The sequence below is a fragment of the Triturus cristatus genome, chromosome 5_1 (assembly GCF_964204655.1).
Source record: "Triturus cristatus chromosome 5_1, aTriCri1.1, whole genome shotgun sequence".
Taxonomy (NCBI): Eukaryota; Metazoa; Chordata; class Amphibia; order Caudata; family Salamandridae; genus Triturus; species Triturus cristatus.
The window spans coordinates 657,823,030-657,843,398 of NC_140587.1; the positions used below are offsets into that span (position 1 = coordinate 657,823,030).

At 48.3% G+C, this 20,369-nt stretch overlaps 1 protein-coding gene across 1 annotated transcript in view; it reads right to left on the reverse strand.

Annotated features, from left to right (window-relative positions):
- TCEA1 (transcription elongation factor A1) overlaps nucleotides 1-20,369 on the reverse strand; it is a 175,755-nt gene that overhangs the window by 139,138 nt on the left and 16,248 nt on the right. The window contains exon 3 of the mRNA XM_085605624.1: nucleotides 5,164-5,269. Coding sequence (XP_085461750.1) covers nucleotides 5,164-5,269 — 106 coding nt within the window. The remainder of the gene's footprint in view (nucleotides 1-5,163; nucleotides 5,270-20,369) is intronic.

The following is a 20,369-nucleotide window of genomic DNA, read 5'->3' on the forward strand; positions in this document are numbered from 1 at the left end:
ATTGATCTGTCGAATTGGAGTTCTTGGGTTCAGGGGTGGCAACTAAATACTTAATTTAGGGGCATTAAGGGGAGTGACAGGTATAAGCCAATGGGATGCCTACCTTTAGGGTGTCTACACCCACTATATGACCATTTTCTGTGGGAAGTGGACCTAAGCCTGACCGTACAATACTAATTCCTTTCAAAATAAGACGGAGGAATATGAAAAAGAGGGGTCTACATCAGTTAGTCCACCTTAAGGGTGGTTGGTGGTGTCTTGATGTGGGCACACTCCTATTCTTACTAATTTTTCCGCCTGTCTTGCAGCCAAAAAGTGGGGACAGGGGGGTGGATATCTCCACTATCTGGAGAGACTCGAGTCGCATTCCAGAGGCGGTAGGGCCTTTGAAGCTTCCCGCCCTGTAATGCAGTTCATGTGTGGGCATCTTCGCCCAGAGCAGGCTTTGTTGCGGACCTACGAGAGCGAAGGCTCTTACCTCTGGGGATCAGAAACTTGTCTAGGGTGGATGGCTGGTCGAGACCAGTCAGTGAACACACTAGGGATTGGTGGATTTCAGGGAGCACTTTTAAAGGTGCCCTCTGGGTGCATTTATTAAGAAACCCAGCACTGGCATCAGTGTGTGTTTATCAAGACGAGGTGTTTGGTACCCAACACCTTGGGGAACAGTGAAGCCATCAGCTGGGAAACTCGTAATTACAGGTGTCTAGCCCATGGACTAGGTATGGCTTCCCTGTGCACTCGTAGTATCCAAGGGGAAACTTAGCTACCACGGGGACACACCCACTCATGCAGATATGCCCACAAATGGGTACAGTGCACCCTCCCCTAGGGAGGTTAGGCGTGGTGTAGGGTTGCTTTACCTATACCACTTGCAGTGCTAAGTAGGCATGGCAAACAGGGAAGTATGCCATGTCCACTGTGTGTGTGTGGGGAAGGGGGGGGGAGGCTGCACTGCAAAAAGAACCCAGTCTCCTACACTCCTTCACAGAATGGAAAACTGAAGAACTTGGCCTTTTTGGCTAGGGTTCCTTAAACGTTTTGCTTTACCCCTAGACCGTTTTCCTGACAGAGTTGCCAAGTTACATGCTTTGGGTACTTTGCCACTGCTGATCAGTGTCAAAGTACAAGGGTTCCCTGTGTAAAGTACAATGGTAATTGGTTGGCCATGATTGGTGTGTTTGCCCTACTAGTAAAAGTCCCTAATGATGTGCACTGTGTGTGCAAGGGCTAGTAATGCAAAGGCGTGTAGAAAAGGGAACTCAGGCCTTCCGTGTAGGGCCTGCGCGCAGAGTGCTAAGTTAGCATGTTGTCCTGACAAGTGCAACCACTTGTCAGGCCTTACTTTCCCTTTTGCATACACAGTGGGCACCCCTGTGGAAGGTCCCGGGTAACCACTGGGCAGGGTGCAGTGTAAGTAAAAGGCAGGACATATACTGAGGTGTGTGTTATGTCCTGGGAGTGAAAAACACTCCATTTCGTTCTTCACTGGTGAAAGGTCATTGCCCATAGGACAGAATGTGGGAGGCTGGGTTTTGTGTTTGTTAGCCTAGTTTCTTATAAGTTTAAGATGGAGAGGTGAAGTTTAGAATGTATGAACTCACAGTGGCTCTTTTAGAAAGTGGGTGAGTTTTGTGCTTTAAGCATTTCTGTGGGTCTCTGCTGAATGTGGGTTGACTGTCTGAATCTGAGAGGTGCGAGGAGCTGGGAGAAGTCTTGACCCTGGGAGGGGTTGAGATGGCACCAGGCTGCCCTGTGTCTGGATAGTATGGGGGAGGAGAAGCCCAAGAGGTGAAAAGGCCTGGGCTGGTGATATAAACCAATTGAGCCATCTCCTGCTGAGTGATTAAGGATCCAGACCCCCAGTATCAAAGGGAGAAAGGTGACACTGGAAGGGAGCCCTCCAGAACTGATTTAGGCAGGGGTCAGGGGCCCCTGAGCAAAACAAACTTCATAGACATTTAGGGGCATAACTATGAGAGCTGGAACCCCTGAACGTATGGAACAGAAATGGATTGAGACTGAAAAGGCTTAGACCCATTTTGTGGTCAAGAGGAACCTCTGCTAAGGAAGGAACAACTGAAGAGACTGCTGGGAAGGACCAATCCTTGCTTCGTGATCTGGGGCTGGTCTGCAGTTTGCTGTTCTAACCAAGGAAGAGGCTGTTGGGACGGTGCTGTGTGCTCTGGGTCCCCCTGCTTGACAGAGACTGTGCTTTGTACTGTGTCTTGTAACCCCAAGGGCCCGAGGTGAGCTGGCTCCCTGTTTGGAAACACAGGAACATAAATGTTTCTGGAGAAGTTTCAAGCAACGCAGTGGGCGCGTGTGGTAGCAGCTGGAGACCCTTGGAAGGTGTGCCCTATGATCTTTAACACACGGAGGAGAAGTGAGTCTCAGACGCACTGGGTGAGTGTCGGGGTGTACCGCAGGCGTTTGTGAAGAGCGCCTGCATCGAAGGAGAAGTGAGTCTCGGACGCGCAGGGCGAGTGTCGGGGTGCACCGCAGGCGTTGGTCAGGAGCACCTGGTCATCGAGTGCACCGGAGGAGAAGTGAGGCTCGGACACGGTGAGCGTGTCGAAGTGCGGCCTGAGGCGTTGGTGAAGAGCGCCTGGATATCGGAGCACCGGAGTTGGAGTAAGTCTCAGTGAAGCAGTGTGCATGCTTTTGTGCAACCTGGGACTCTGGAGGTGATCGGCGGATCATCGTGTGCACCGGAAGAAAGTGAGTCTCTGCAGTGCAGTGTGCGTGTCTTAGTGCCAACTGAGACCGCGGGAAGGAGTGCCTGGTAAACGTGCACTCGGAGTCAACGTAAGGACTCATCAGCGTTGTGTGTGTGGCTTCGTGCCAGAAGAGACCCGGAGGGTGCTGTGGTGAACATGCACCCGGAGTAACGCAGTCTTAGGGGCGTGGGGTACGTGTGCCCTGCAGCCGCCTGAGACCTTCCTAACAGCCAAGGGCCGGACCGGTAGCCCCAGAGTAGCTGAGCTGGCAGGCCGAGCCGCTGAGGCCCATTGAGGAAGTTCTACACGGCAGGCCCAGTCCGTTGAAGGAGGAGAGGAGAGTGGGGTCGCGCCCCCAGGTATCGTGCCTGGCCGGGGTGCGGGCTCGGAGGGAAACTCTCTCGGCTTCTCAGTCCTTCTCTGCAACGTGAGCCTTTGCTTCGGCTCAGGATGAGGCCTGTGCTGACCAAAGAAGTGGTAGTACTGGGGACAGAGTGAGAAGCTGTGATTCAGGTCATCGTTGATCCGTGTGGAGGCAACTGTTATGGAAGAGGAGGACTGTCTTAGTATACATTGCCAATATTGCTGCTAACGAACTGCCGAACTGTCTTATGACACCCGACAGTATTTCTGCATAACAAAGTATACGATTGTAGCGCTACGCATTGCATTATTTCTCCCTTGCAAAGTACAGGATTGCAGCGGACAACATTGCACTATTTCTTCATTGCACAGTACATGATTGTAGCTGCGCATTGCATTATTCCTTAAGTGCAAAGTACATGATTGCAGTGGGGGCATTGCAGTATTTCTTCATTGCAAAGTATGTGATTGGGGTGTGACGCACTGCATTATTCCTTCATTGCGCAGTAAATGTTTGTAGCGGTACGCATTGCACTATTTCTCCCATTGCAAGGTACCGGGGTGTATCTTCACGCATTGTATTATTTCTCCTTTGCTCAGCACAGGATTGTATCGTTTGGCAGAGCACTATGTCTGTCCATTGAAACGTGTGTGATTCTAGCATTACGACCTGCATAGCATTTCAAAAGCGGCGGTTGGGATTTGAACCTACCAGCCAGCCGGGACAAATATTACCCTGTATTATATATTGATTCTTGTATTGTGTGGTCTGAACGTATATCTTTTTATATAAAAGTTATACTCGTTTTATCAAACTCGTGTGGAGTCGATTTGTGGTGTCACCAGTGGGTTGCTGTGTGCATGGTTGCACATCCTAGACACTCGTGCCTTGGAGATAGGCCTGGCTGCTCGTGTCAAGCTACTAAGGGGGTGAGCAGGGCTATCTCAAACGGTGTCCTTACTTGGTCTAATGTTGAGTGGGGAGTCCCGTGTAGCGCATTTTGTGACAGTATTGCGGGCCCGGCTTCCAACAAAAAACAACTGCTTTTCAGCTATAGCTGTGCTGCTTTTTGTCCTTAATAGTTTGTCAAACTTCTAAACTGAACTTCAGTTTTTTTGTTGTATAAATGCACCGGTTTTTTGGGGAAAGTTGAACCAGCATGATTTTCACCTGTTTAAACATTTTCAAAAACCTTTTAGCTTTCCAAGTAACTTGTAATACAACACAATCTTGCAGTCTTATGGGATTACACTTTTAGGTCGAAATACTGTGTTCCCATCTATCAAGATTCTGTTACGGTGAAATACAGACAATATTTTGAACCTTAGCGTTGGTAGGAAGTTGAAGGGGATGGAGGTGTTACAAGAAGGGATGGTGAATAGTGTGCACAGTCCAACAAAACAATCTTTTAGAACATATTTTTGGGACTTTTCCATGAGGTGGCAAACATTTTAACTAGTTGTAAAACTAAAAGTTGAACAACACTGCAAAGATTCCTTACAATAAAAGTGAAAATACACATGGCCTCCAAAAACATGCTACCAGGAAAAAAAGTACTAATAAATGCAGATTGGATTGGCAGATGTACTACAATAGTGCAAAGGATACATTTTGAATGCTATTACCATTGTACAGCATAATTGGACAAATACCTGCTTACGGCATCTTGCGCTCCATGCATTCCGTGCTAAAATCACTTTAGCTGGAAAAAAACTAGGGCAATGATCGCACTATATAATAATCACAAACATTGGTTAATAATGTTAAAATTAAAATCAAACACGTGAAAGCCAGCAAGTATATATGCAAATGCTCTGGTAGCGATATGCTGTTATCACTATTGACAGAGTTAAAATTGTCAATGCATTTAAAGCTTTGCCTGTTGAATTACTGCCTTTGTAGGCACTCAACAAGAACTATACCAATGAATTACCCTTATACAACATGCACGCTTCGAAGCATAGCTTATTCTTTAATGAAATAGACATCTGTCACAAAGTTGGTAAAATACAATCCCGCATAAACTCATCCCACATTTCAGAACGCTTGTTTGAAAGAAATCACACATTGCCATTTTACCTAATAGTTTCTTCCAGGATTTGATTAGAGACTTTGCCAAGGATGTGACATCTTCATCCGCACTTTGCTTACGGATTGCATTCACAGACATTCCTATTCTTGTTGACTGCAACAGAGAAGAAACAGTTTTGCTGAAGAGACTTGAACGCTGTAAACCATTATGCATTAAACACTAAGCTCTAGCTCTTTCTGCTGAAAGAGCACGAGTATATTGGTAGATATTTGGAATAATGTTGAATCTGCAGTGAAATATTACAACACCAATAAGCTAGTAGTAATTTGTTGTACTACAACACACAAAAGCAGTTTAATTTAGGTCACTTTCAAAAGCAGTTAGAGCTCTGAGCAGGGACATGCTCTTAAGTTATGAACTCTTCCTGTGAAAAAATAAACGAAAGGCCATAGCACTCTTCACGTTAACAGCTCACTGAAGCCTGTGACAAAACTTTCATAATTTTTTGTACGGAAAAACAAAGCCAACTGCGCCTCGTTTCCGATTATCGATAGTATAGATTTGCGTGCCATTGATTTTACTCTACCCACTGACAGTTCTGGCTCTCTAACTCACTTCAAACCACAGCTAATGTTTTGGCACCCAAACTAACTATACGCTTCATCTGGCACGTTCCTTGCTGCTTGGAAAAGCAATGGTTAGCCCTCTATTACAGAAAACTTAATCGGATCCCGCTATTTTAGCACCGGATTTCAATTCACGCTCTAGTAGCCAAGATCATTGAGGAGATTGTCAATGCTGAACTTTCAGCTTTTCTAGAATTCCACGCTCATTTTAGCTTCTGTCAGGGCCATGGGACATATACATCTCCATAACCTGCATTTCAATAACATTTCTTCAATACGTTGATCACTAAACTCTTAGGATTCATGCGACTCGGCTCCAAGTCCTGCATTATGATTCAGTCTATACTACTGGTTTCCTCTAGTAATTAGACCAGCCAAGCACTTGTCTCTTTGAAGCTATATTATGGGAACACTGAATATCTGGGCCTTCTAAACTCCATGCTGTGACATATGAAGCTGTTACAGAATGGGGTTGCTCTCTTGGTTTTGTTACTACCCAGTCATGCTCACATCAGGCCTTATAGCCTTTCAGAAGGCTTTTGCCAGCTATGGTGTGCATTTATCAGATCTTGTTTACTAAGTGCAAACCACGTCCCCTTCTGAAATCCGAAGCTGCTGGACAGAGGGAAGGCCTTCTTGCTTCTAAAATGCCAAAGTTTGAAACAACAACTGCACACAACTGCTGAACTCTTAAACCCAGATTTAAAAAGCAGTATGCATACAAGCAGTCTGCCCTCTTGCCTGTTTTGTGAAGCCTTCTGTGGACAACGCATTGCTACCACATACATTTTTTATTTTTATTTAAACAAATAGGAGTTTTAAGCTTCTTGGCCTTTTAACTGCCCACTTTATGTTGCAAATAGCACTGAGCTTTTTAAACGCTAGGGTAGGGGGATCAGAGAGACCAGGAAGCTGTTCAACTGGTCCTGGGATGAAAGCCTCTGCAACCTACAAGCCCAGTAGAAGTGGTGGGCCCTGTCTCAATTGTCTTTTAGCTACATGTGAATCCTAAGTGAGGGAGCGGGTACCTGAAGGAACGGGTGATGCAAGTTTGGTTGGCACCACAGCAGAAGGGTGGTAGGAAAGACTGGGAAGGTAGTTGGGCGTGTAGGAAGAGGAGTCGAAAGGAGGTGGCCTTTGCCATTCACCTGCTCTGCTGCGTTAAAAACTATTGTACTGTGGCTCAGTTTGTTCTAGAAGGTAAGAGTCAGACAGCATGTTCCTAGTTTGGTGGGGAGGACTTGGTGTGGCAAAAAGTGGGAATTTTGGGTCTTCTTGCTACCATGTAATGCGCAGCAGGCATTCTAAATTTGCAGACCCGCCTATCTCCATCCACAGTGCAAACTTAGTAGACAATGGCAACGTAAAAGTTAAGGGACGTCAATCTTACATAAGAGGACAAGCTATGTGGGTTTAGCAAACAGACACCTCGTTGGGTGAGCAGTTGAGTGACTATTCGAAAGCGAAACTGGGCAACTCTCGTTACAGAAGACCAGGAGCCCCCAAAATATCCTTACATTAAAAGAAGCCAATCAGCGAGCGGAAAGACTAATGGTTGCTATGGGGAAGGGAGAGCTTATCAACAAGCATATGTTCTAACTTTTGCATCTCTAAAGACAAGTCAATGCTGTTAACATAGGACTTCAATGTTGATGTAAACACTAGACAAGGTCGAGGCGGGGCCCAGATGGCCAAGATGGAGGACGTGCTCCTTTACAGCTCCTGGGTGCTGGCATTCCTGTAAGCAGACCCCCAGGGACGTGGCACACTCATTTACCTTGAGGTAAAGAGGAGGTCCAGGAGCTGCAGCCATGCTTCAGAGTGAATATGTGAACTGATCCCGCAGTGATTGCTCTATTAGTGGGTAGTGTGGTCGAGCAGCCCAAAATTTAACACAGAGGAGTGCAAGACATTTACAAATACACTCAATGATTAATAAATGACACACAACTCAAGAAGGAGATCCACACCAATCTATAAAATAGCAATCATCTTTAAATATGTTTAGGCATTAGAGAAAAATCGTTCAGGTAATTACGTTTATAAATATAAATTCTTTTCCCTTTGAAAAGTGGACAGTGCAATTTCTGAGTTCTGCAAGGTTATCCTATGGAAGGAAGAACAAGTTCTGCAAACAGGTATAGTACAGCGACTTACAAGACCAATCTCCAGGAGTTAAGGCGAATGTTGGTCAAGGTCCAAGGCAGAACCAGCAGTACACTACCAGCAGCACGGGAGCAGCAGGGTGCAAAACAGCGTCGGGAGCCCAATGTATTTCAATAGAGATCGGTCAAGGTAGAAAGAGGCTGCAGGCTCTGGCCATGAGGCCAGTAGGGCTGAGCGCTCAGGCCTTGCAATGCTGGGAGGGGTGGTGGGGGTGACGCCTTTGGTCCTCTGTCAGGAAAAAAAGGGTTCTGTTGCAGTAACCCCCCCCACACATTTTGCCTCACTTTTGATACAACTTTGACTGTAGAGTCCCAGTACAAGTGTTCTTTCACTAAAACTGTTCCGCAATTGGCCCTTCAGGCCCCCTGTAAGTCTCTAGTAAATGGTACCCAGGGCATTGGGACTGAAGAGGGCATGCATGCCCTGGTGCAGGCAAAAACACTGCCTGTGTGCCTCTGGTGTAGGTAAGTCACCGTTCTAGGAACCCTTACAAGCCCTAAGGCAGGGTGCCCATATCTGCATGAGCATATCAGATATGCCCCTACAATATTTAAGTTTATTCTTAGATACTGTAAGTGACAGGGAAGCCATAGAGAGTACATGGGCTGGACACTCGACAAACTCTAGTTCCCCAGCACCATGATGGCTTTTCAAAAACCAGGAGTAGCAGGTACAACACTACTACTCTCAATAAACCCACACTGATGCCAGTGTGGGATTTATTGAATCATACTAAAACCCTGGTGTGGTCACAGACTGGCTTTAAGCAGCCTCCCACCACCAGACATGTTTCTGGACCCCTGGGTCGACAGCCTCTGATCTCTAAGACCAGAGAAAAAGCACACCCTAGGCAAAGGTTTCACAACTCCTCCCCCATTGTGGGCATAGTGCTTAAGAGGGAAGCTTTAAAGGCATGCTGCTTTTGTAATAAGACCTACTTTGGGGAGGAAAACCTAGTAAATATAGGAGGTGTGCTCACCTCGGCCAACTACACCTCTAAGGTGGGGGAGGCGTGGCACATCTCTCAGTCCCCACAATCTTGAAGATGGAGAGACCCCTCCAATCAGGGCTAGGACTATGCCTCCTCCGACAGAAGGGTGGCATAATTGAAGGTGTAGACACACCAGGTAAGGTGCCCATTGGCCCCGCCTGCTACTTACTAAAACACCCCTAAATGTATTAATTCGGGAACCCCCTCAGACCTGGGAACCAATTCCTGCCGACCTAAGAAGGACGAAGAAGAGGCCATGCAGCGAAGCATGAAGATGCCGACTTGGCCCCAGCCATACCAGCCAGTCTCCAGCTTCAAATATCATGCCTGTCCTGCAGCCAGGGACTTCCAGAACCCGAGGAAGACTGCATGACCTTTGATAAAGACCAGAACCCCAGAGGTCAGCGGATCAGTCCTCAAGAAATCTACAGAAAGGACTCTAGTGCCCTCCGGAAACGCAAGTCCTGTGCACCAGACACCTCCGGCCCCTGTCAAAGTGGCCCACTGATCCAGAACAGGTTCCTCAGAGATCCTGACTTCAAGCCCAGTGTTGGCTGACCCCTCCTGGACTCCACAATGACGCCTGAATCCAGAGGCTCCCCCCGTCCGCGAGGGGCTCCGGTAAGAAAAATCTGGCGTCGAAGGACATATCTGCAACCGCAGCCTCTGGGCCTCCGGTGTGGCACCTGCAGCCTGTTTGTACAACAGAGTTTCTCCATTGAAATGCATTGGCCACCCGACGCCACTAGGTGGGCATACTGTGCACAGAGTCCAGAGGTTCCCCAAAAGTGTACAGGGCTCATGGTAAAACCCAGAGTGCTTTTTCAGTGGTAGTGTGGCCGAGCATCCTTAGGTTCAACACAGAGGACTGTAAGACATTTATTGCACAACATGGACCAATAATGGACACACGACTCAAAAAGGAGATCCAAACCAATTTTAGAAAAAATATACTTTGTTTGTATTTTAGTTTAGGACCAAGATATTCACACTGAGGTAAGCTAGTTTTAAGATAAAAATACTTTTCACTTTCAAAAGTAGACACTGAAAATATTTTTGAAGCAGTCCAATGTTATCCTATGGGGAAAACAATAATGCAGTTTAAAATGTCAAGTACCACACTTACAAAAGCCAGTCTTTGGGCCAAAAGGCCAGCAAGGATCAGGTTAATACCAAAACCACACCACCAGCGGCACAGGGGCAGACGGGTGCAAAATCCACGTCGGGCACCCAATGTTTTTTAATGGAGTTTCTTTTGGCAAACAGACATCGCACCAGAGGTTGCAAGAGGGAGACCGCCAGCAGAGTTAAGTAGACAAATATGAGGTGGTAGGGGCACCGTTGGTTCAGCTCACCAAGGCCCAGGGACTTCGGGTACAGAAGTGTTTTTCGACGTCGGAGTCTTTTTACTGGAACTGGTCGAGGTCAGGCTGCAGGAGTCGTCAGGGAGGTCACAAGTGGTCATCCAATGCTAGACTCTAGGCCGGGGTTCACTGGGGAGACTTCACTGGGCAGGTGGGCCACTCAGGCCGTGGGCATGGGGTGCAGAGTGGGCAGGAGCAGCAGATCTGGAGTCTTTATAGTAGGCATCTTCTTTCCAAGGCAGCAGTCCTTCCAGGGTTTTTAGAGGTCACTGCCTACAAGATAGGTCAGAGATAAGCCGCAGCTGGAGACAGGCCTGTAGGGCTGGGGCAAAGGCAGTGGTCTGCTACAGACATCTCTGTAGGGATGTCTTCTTTCTTCTCAGGTTGTCACAGATCTGGTTTGTAGGTCTAGGTGAGCCCTCTAAATACTAAATTTAAGGGGTGTTTTAGGGGAGTAATAGGTAGGGCCAATGGGCACCTTACCTGGGGTGACTACACCCACTATTATGCCATCCTCCTGTGGGAGGGGACATAGTCCTAGCTCTAATTGGAGGAGTCCCCTCATCTTCAAGATGGAAGGGACTGAATAGCGTGCTTAACTTCGCCTCCTTCACCATAGGGGTGTAGGTGGCAAAGGTGGGCACGCCTCATTACTTTAGGGGGAGTAGCAGGTAGGGCCAATGGGCACCTTACCATGGGTGACTACACCCTCTATTATGGCATTATACTGTGGAGGGGGCATAGACCTAGCCCTGACTGCAGGGGCCACCCTATCTTCAAGATGGCAAAGACTGAAATATGGGCTTCACCTCGCCTCCACCACCTTTGGGGTGTAGTTGGCAGGGGTGGGTACACCTCCTATTCTTCGAAGTTTTCGTACTCAACGTGTGGGTGTAAACAGAGGATTGCCATCTGCTGCTAGAAGCCGGGCTGGGACTCACATTACAAAGGTGTGGAGGCCTTTGAAGCTTCCCCCTGCAAGCAATGGCCCTTCCTGAGGTAAAAGGCATGACACCTTTGCCCAGGATGTGTATGGGTTCTGGGCACAGAGAGCAGGGGCTCTCCACCCAGGGTCCAGAAAAATGTCTGGTGATGGCTGCCTACAGCCAGTCAGAGACCAACCAGGAACTGTAGATTTTATGCTGGCTGCTCTGAGGTGCCCTCTGAGCACATGGTACAATACATCTCACACTGGCATCAATGTGGATTTATTGAGGAGTAGCTTGGCACTCCTGTGTTCAGTGAAGCCATCATGGTGCTGTGGAGTTACCGAATCCCAGCCCATGTACGCTCTATGGCTTCCCTGGCACTTACAATATCAAGGAATGGACCCTCTTCACCTCCCAGCCCCTAAGTTCCCAGGGTAGCATTTACTAAGGGCTTACATGGAACAGAAGTACCAATAGAGGATATGTTTTAGGGAAGAAGCACTGGCACAGGGGACCTGGTTGGCAGGGATCCTGTGCACTACAACTAAAACCACATCAAAACATGGCAAAAAGTGGGGGGTTAACCATGCAAAAAGAGACTCTCACAGGAGGTCTTGATTCTTTTTCGAAGGTGGGAAGTCCTCCCAGGGTTCTGGAGTCAACTTTGACAAGTGATGCAGACAGGCTGGCAGGGTTGGTACCAGGTCAGTTGCTTCTATCTCTTCTCTGCTTTTGCAGCTCTTCAGGGTCCTCTCTTAGGTCATCAAGATATGCTTCTCTGGTGCCAGGGCCTCCCCTAAAACTGAATTTAGGAGAGTTAGGGGAGTGTAGGGTAGTAGCCAACGGGCTACTAACCCTAGTGGTCAAGACCACACCCCCTATATGACCACTTCCTGTGGGAAGTGGGCATAACTTGGTCACAGAATTTTTAAGAATACCATCACACAGATGGCTACTTTTGAAAAATCGTGTCCGCCTCACAGTAGCCCACCACTGAGTGGGAAGGTGTGTGTGTGTGTGGGGGGGGATGGGGGGGGGGGGAGGAGAGTGGGTGAGGGTACTAACCTGGAAGTGGCACACCTACCCGATTAGCTAATTTTCCTGCCTGTCCAGATGCCAACGTGGTCAGCTTCCTCTCCTGTGAAGGGAGCCAGATTAGCATTCCAAAAAGCAGCAGCTCTTTGAAGCTTGACAGCCCATGGAGGCTGTTTAGCAGTTCATCCTGTGGGAAGGGGTGTTACACCCTCTTCCTGGACAAGATTTTGTTCTGGTTCTCCTGATAGCAAAAGGCTCTCATCCTAGGAGCAGTGTCTCGGGTGGCAGGCTGGTAGGCTTTCAGGGACCACATTTAAAGAGCCCTCTAGGTGCATGTATTGATAAATCCAACATTAGCATGAGTGTGGGTTTGTCAATACAAGATGTTGGATACCAAATGTAGGAGAGTAGGATCTGCACTTATGTTGCCCCCACTTTTTTTCTGATGTATACACTGGTTTCTGGCCCTAGTCTGGCTGGGTCCCCGCTAATCAGGGCCCCAGTCTCTCTGTTCTCTCTAAACGACTTGGTGTGCATATTAGATGCACTAGTGATTGGATACTGTGGTACCTTATGAGCCCCTAGTATATGGTACCTTAGGTACCTAGGGCATAGGTACTTCACAGGCCTACCAGGGGCTGCAGCATGTATTAGGCCACCCCTGGGAAGCAGACTCAATCTGACACCACAGGCCTGCTACTGCAGCCTGTGTGAGGTAGTGTTAGCACTCCTCACAGAGATATAGGTTTCTATATCTCACCATACACACACATATAAGCCTATCAGCCACCCCTATGGCAGGCCCGATCAATCCTGTGGGCAGGGTGCTTGGTTTAAAATGCGAGGGGGTGCCTCTGCCTGAGCAGGGCCCCTCTGCAGCTGGCAGGGTCTATTCCTTGTGGCTGTTTGTGGATGCGGTTAAACCATATACTCTTAAGTGCATTATAACCTCCCGGTAAATGCTAACTTTGGAATGACTGCATCAAAACATGTCGTGTTTGGTGTCAAACAACTTGGAATCATACCCCCACACCAGTAACTGGTGTGGGAGTAGGATCCCACCCTCCTAGAGGGGACGACATGTTCCTACTGTGGTAACACAGTAGAAATCTGAAACAGCCCTGGCATCACAAAATGGATGCCATCAGCACAGACACTGGGCTGCCCTCCTGCTGCTGACTGAAACTCGCAGTGGAGGAAGCCCAACAAAAGGCATCCTGTCACAGGGAGGTGTCACCACCTTTCAGACAGGATTTAGTGTATTGGAGCTGGGTGGGTGCCCTCCTAGAGTGCTTTGAAGTCCTGCACTGTGGGAGCAGTAGGCTCCTCTGTGCATATTGTGAGAAAGTGTCCTCTTTCTTGCATGGTATGCCCCCACTTTTTGCTGAATGTACTTTGACTGAGTGTGCCCTGGACTCCTGCCAATCAGGTTCTCAGGGCCTATGTTCCTTCCCTAAACACACAAAACCCAAATTGGCAAACCCTGGCCACATGTCAGCCCCTGGTAAATGGTGCCCTAGGTACCCAGGGCCTTGTGACCAGGGAAGGCCACTAAGGGCTGCAGCACTCATTGTGCCACCCTTAGAGGCCCTGTACCCTTAAAACACACACACTGCCTTTGCAGGCTGGGTGTCTGGGTGCAAGACAAAACAAAGAGTCGACATGGCACACATCCCTGTGCGCCATGCCCATCACCTACACTGCCATGGCATATATCAGCCACCCCTCTAGCAGGGTGCCCTATGCCAATGGTGTGGGCACAGGAGCAGGAGCCCTGTGCCCCTACAGTACCCAGGTCCATTCCTGGGCACTGTAAGTGCAGTGCTGCCATTTAAGAGTACATGGTGCTGAGAGCTCGTCAAACACGAACTCCACAGCACCATAATGGCAACACTAAAGACTGGGAAGTTTGGTATCAAACTTCTCAGCACATTAAATCCACACTGATGCCAGTGTGGGATTTAATGTACCAAGCACCCCAGAGGGCATCTTAGAGATGCCCCCTAAAACCTAACCTACAATCCACGTCTGTTCTGAGGCTGCCTAGGCTGCCACACAGCAGACAGGTTGCGGGACCCCTGGGTAGGAGAGCCCCTGCTCTCCTGGGCCTGCAACAATGCACATCCTGGGCGAGGTGCTAAAACTCCTCCCCCCAGGATGGGCATGGGGAAGCTTCAAAGGCATGCCGCCTCTGTGAGCTTCCCCAGGTCACTGCAACCCCCCACTCTGGCGGGAATCTTGGCCGGAAAACCCAAATAAGGACAGGGGATGTGCCAGCCTGCCAACCCCAGTGGGGGAGGCGAGGTGAAGCACATCTCCGGGCTCTCGCCATCTTGCAGATGGGAAGCCCTACCCTATCAGGACTAGGCTACTGCCCCCCTCCGACAGGGTGGTACCCACCCCAGGACGGGGACCCATTGGTCCCTGCCCTTCACCTACCTGTAACGCCCCTAAATCTAGTATTTAGGGGCACCCTGAACCTTCCTTCCCCAGATTCCAGAATCCGAAGAAGAGCTAGAAGAAAGAAGACCTGCCCTGCAGCTGCTAAGAAGAGGAAGACACAAACTGCTTTGGCCCCAGCCCTACCGGCCTGTCGACCCTCGAACCTGCTCCTGCTCCACCCGGCATCTCTTGTGGCCAGCAACCTCACAAACCCCGGAGGACCTGGCTACCTTTTGACTCCAAGCCCCTGGGACTCCCATGAGTAGAGGCTCTACTCAAAATCTACTTCTAATCCCTGGCAGCAGCCCGGAACCGCGAACCCAGCACACTCTGCACCAGCCAAGCCTGGCCTGTGCCGGAGTGAACAAAGACCACAAGGACGACCCCACGGCGACTGTGACCCCGAGTCTGGCATCCAAGGACCACCCTCGACACTCCTGAAGAAGCCTGCAGCCTCAGAAGAAGGTGCCCCACCCAACCGCGATCAACAGAGGGTAAGATTTCCCGACACCAAAAGGCACCCCTGCACCCGGCGCCCCGCGGCCACCTGTGCCCAATCCCGGGGTACCTACCTATCCTCCAAGTACCCAACTTACCTCTCGAAGTGGTGGTGGCACCTGAAGAATCCTCGTCCCCGAGCTTGCAGTCTTTTTCTAAACCGGAGATTTCCCATTGAAATCAATTGAGCGCCTGAAGGCTCAAAAGCACCCTGCACCCAGCCGCCCGAGTGGCCCTGGCAGTGCAACCTCTACACCTATCTACTTCACCACTTGCCCTGAGTAAGTGACCAGGAGCCCAGCTCCCACAGCCGCATGGCCTGCTAGTCAGCAGCCACCAACCAAGGCCCCCCCTACCTCTCATAGGATAACATTGGGCCTAACGCTCTCTGCACCCGGTCGCCCTAGAGCCGCAGGGGGTTAACTAACTGTACCTACCTGACCCTGGGAGACCCCCGAGTCTATGCCCAGAACCTTAACTCTGCCAGTCGAGTACTTGCCTTTAAACCGATAACTCAATTTTCTGCATAGGGTAACATTGACTGGCTTTTTCTGAAATTTCTTCCAAGTGTGGACTTTTCAAAACTTAAAATATTCACCAAAAATCAGCCGAGTAACGAAAACGAAAATACTCACCTGCTCTTAGGTGAGCTCCCAGTGCTGGATCTTGGTGCCCAGCACTGACTCTGAAGACTACTTACAACTGTACTTACCAGTAACCCAATTTTCTTCCATAGGAAATCATTGAATGTTTTTTTGTGAAATTTCTTCTAAGTGCCAATTTCTGCAATCTTTAAATATTCTTTAAAAATCGTATAATATCTGAAAACCTAATTACTTACCTGTTTTGGATAAAGGTCCCAGTACTGAGTCTAGGCACCCAGTACTGGTTTACAAAAGTAACGAGAACATACTATACCTGCAACTTGAATTTTCTGCCATAGGGAATCATTGACTGTTTTCTATGAAATATTTTCTAAGTGTCAACTTTTAAAATAGCAAAATATTGTCTAAAAATCATCACAGTAATTAAGTCGACTTTTATCACTTGATTCCAAGTACTGACCCAGGACTGAATCTAGGATCCAGTCCTGGAATTCCAAAAGTAATCTGTGGCAAATAACATGAAACTTCCATTGAACTCAAAGCATTATTGTGTTTAAAATAGTGTTGCCTATTGCAACCACTTGTAACTGTTTACAAAAGTCAATTGCATATTGCAAAAATATTTATATAAAGCATCTCATTCTGAGAAAGTATATTTTAATTCCAATTGTTGGTTCTAAAATAAAACAAGCATATATTTTTTTATATATAAACCATTGGCCTAGAGTTCAGCTATTGAGTGTGTGAGACCATTTGCTGACTGAGTGTGTACAACAAATGCTTTACACTGTCCTCTGATACTGCCTTACTGCTCGACCAAGCTACCACTTTAGAGAGTAAGGTTATATCTAACTTTAGCCTCTGCCAAGCCTCTGGGGACTGTGGACTCTGTACACCCTGTACCTATTTGGGATAGGTATATACAGAGCCAATTTCTCACACATATGCCAGCTCAAACCAGTTCAGGGGCTACCTGTCCCTGCTCTGGCGTGAAACTGGACTAAGGGAAGTGGGCGTAACCACCCCCTATCCTGACCCTCCCAGAGGAGTGGTCATAGAGCTAGTCCCTCCCCTATCTTCACAATAAGATAGCAAACCTTGCCATTGCAAATCAGATAACCCTGGACAACTCTCTACAAAGAAGAATCCTGGCCCTTCGACGTTCCACTACCTTTGGAAGACAGAAGAATCTCCCTTGGAGTCAAGGAGTGGCTCCCCTGCTTGGCAGGCACCAAAAACCTTAATCAACGGTTGCAAACTTTCCCGCTCCCGCCGGAGTTCGAAGTCCCTGCAGCCCCAGAAGTGGATTTCCTGACTTCTCGACGGCCATTGCGAGTCCCCAGCAGAGCTGTGGCGAGCGGACCCCACGAGTGACTAGGAACAGCAATACCCGGAGACCGTGCACTATTGTCGAGTGCAACCCCTTCACGACGTTCAACGAACTCGTGCATTGGACCATTTGTGGTCCAAGCCTCCAGCAGGTCTTGCAGCGAAAATCAGCGGCCAACCCTGTCCCGAGTGACCGTGGGCTCCTGTGAGGCATTTCCTGAAGAGGCGTCTTCACGATCCCTTGCCCGTTGGCTTGCGGGTCCCCCGAAGACTTTATCGACTCAAAGGGCTCCCCTGGTTGCTCCAGGCCTGCCCTAATTTACCCTCGCTGGGTGAGTCCCTCACACCTTGCTGGTCTGCCCCATCGACTTTCTTCAGTCTACACGAGACTTGCAGTTGCCAAGGCTTGTTGGCTCCAATTCGGTTGCCGACACCGTCATCAGCTGCAGACGTCGTGGGACACTCCGAATCCAGCTGCTGGTCATCGTCGATCCCTCCTGGACCTCGTGGGCAAAGAGTCAAAACACCATTGACGACCTGAAATCACCAGACATCCTTGGTCAGCCATCTTCCTGGCCACCGGTCACTGGCAAGTGAGTTTGAACACGGTCCCTTCAATTTTCAGGTCTTCTGCATCTTGAATCCACCCTTGTATTCCACCGGACTCTTCTTCAATCGACGAAAGCAGCAAGTCTTCTTTGGTCTCCATAGAAAACAGCGACGCGACACCAAAAGACACCTATGCACCCGGCTTCCCTGGGTGAGCTAACTCGTGCATTCTGGTGCCCTAGTGTGTGTTGGCCCTCGAATTACTTACCTTGTAAGTGGCTTGCTTGTAGACTTCCTCGAAGTGCCCTAAAACTTTAAAAATCAAACCGCGACTTGCACCATTATAATCAATAGGGAACCCGCGGCTGTGTTCACACACTGCACGCGTCTCCCGTGGGCCTGTTACTTACCTGCTAACACTGCAGTAGTGACGCCCCAGCGATTCTCCAGGCCCTAGGCCGTGTCATTTTTCAAGTCATTCTTATACCTTTTTTTAGTATATGGTCTGGTACGCCCCTAGGGCTCCAGCTATATTTGTGCTTAATTTATTGTGAAACGTTGACATTTGAATGTGTACCTGGCTTCTAATCTCATAAAGAGATTAGTAGTGTGTCTAGTAATAAATACATATATATTTGATATATATACCTGTGTGGTGTCCTTTCATTTGGTAATTCAAGAGATTATAAGGTAAAACAAGCTGCTTTACATTCCACTGAGACTTAGCCTGAAGGCTGTTCTCCACAGCTACCACTAGGATAGCTTTCTTTAAAAGGTGGTCTTAAACCTATCTACCATAAGAGTCTATTTGGACTGGTGCAAGGTGCCCACTATAACTAGTGACCAGCATATGCCAGGCCAACTTCTCACACCAAACATCCCTATTTTCAGTGGAGCCATTATATAGCTGGGGAACTCGTTTTCACCAGTTTCCAGCACCTGTCTTAAGATGTCTTGCCTGGTCACTTATACAGGCAGTAATAGAACTGCCCTGCACAGGGGCATATCTGTTCATGCTGGTATGCTCTCACATGTAATATTCAGCACCCTGCTTTAGGGCTGTCAGGCCTGCTGTAGGGGTGACTTACAAATATTACATGCAGTGTTAGGGACACGGCCCACAGGGATGTGTCAAATAAATGGTTGAACGCACTCCCAGTTTATTGCCCTCATCAATAGCTGAAAAATGCTAAATGGGAACGTTTGGCGTTCAAGCAAGGTAAGTGCTGAACCCCAAAAGCACATATATGGTACTGAAAAGAGCTGTTGCGCCGTCGTTGCCCATATTCAAGCTGCACTGCCGGTTTAGACTGAAGCCGGTGGTGTCGAACTGTTAACCCAGTAAACATCCAGGATTCCAAATGAATCCACTTTTAAGCAGTTTCATCAAAATTTACACAGAGGCAAAGTGATTCCAAACTTTCATGCTGAGGAAATGCCCATCTAGGTTTTTTACTTTGGATTACTGGAGGGTTGCTGGGTTTACAGTTTGACACCATCGGCTTCAGCCTAAACTGATAGTGCGACTTGAATTTGGGGAGTGACGGCGCAACAGGTTTTTTCAGTACTACAGGGGTGTGACAGGTTGCTTTTTCACTTTTGTCTGCATCAAGAATGGCAGTCTTGCATGTGCTTGGCGAGGGGTCCCTTAGGGTAGCACAACTTGTGCTGCAGGCCTTAGGACCCCTCCATAGTACCTCAGGCCATAGGTACCAGGGTACCACTTAAAGATTTTGCAAATTGAGGGAACAATTGTACACTTTTTAGGGAAATAACACTGGTACCGGGGCCTTTGTTAGCAGGAACTTGGTACACTTCAGTCAAAGTTGCACCAAATACCAAGCATAAAGTGTGTGTGTGGGTGGCGGGGGGGGGGGCGAGAAATGCAACAATAAGCCAGTTTTCTATACCCCAGAACCAAAAGGGTATCTGGTCAAATACAAACACTTTGTGAAAAAGCCTTTGATTCTCTGGGCTGGGCATACCTGGAGGAGGTGCTGTTCAAACAGAGATCTGGCCCCTGGTTCAGGTCCTACATTCCTGCTCAGTATGCAAAACCTCAGGCCTCAGGGCAAGTGATGGGAACATTATTTATTTGAGGAGTATCATATAGCGCAAATATCACATCAGGGTATCAGAGCGCTGTACAAATAGCAGTCAAGTCATACATACAGGGAAAAATGCAAAAATGAATAAACAAGGAGCAATAAAGATATAATCTGCCTGTCAGATTCAAGATCCGGATGTGTCCACAGGAAAATAATCAAGCTGAGTGACTTCAGGGCCACTATTGAAGCAGTTTTACTTTTTTTTTGATGGGGGGGTGGGGGAGGGGGGGGGGGGGAAGAGGAGAAACACGTGTGTTCCATATTTTTGGGGCTAGACCAGGAAAGGAGGAGTTGTACATTTTTTTTTAAACTTCTGTTGTTTCAACAATAGGGGATTAACACTTCTTGAGGAACGACTACCACCAGATAGTTCGAGTTTTTTGGCCAGGTAGACAGAAGTGTTATTGTAAAGGGTTGTGTGTGTCATGCAAGCCAGCTTCAACTGGATCCTTTCTTCAAAATGGGAGCCGTTTTGGATGCTTTAGGTCTGGTGTAATGTGATCGAATCATCTGGATCTATTGATTAGCCTAGCAGCTGAGTGCAATGTGGCCCTCAACGGCGTTAGCCTTGCTCTGGGTAAACCTGTAAGAGTAGCACTCCTGTAATATAA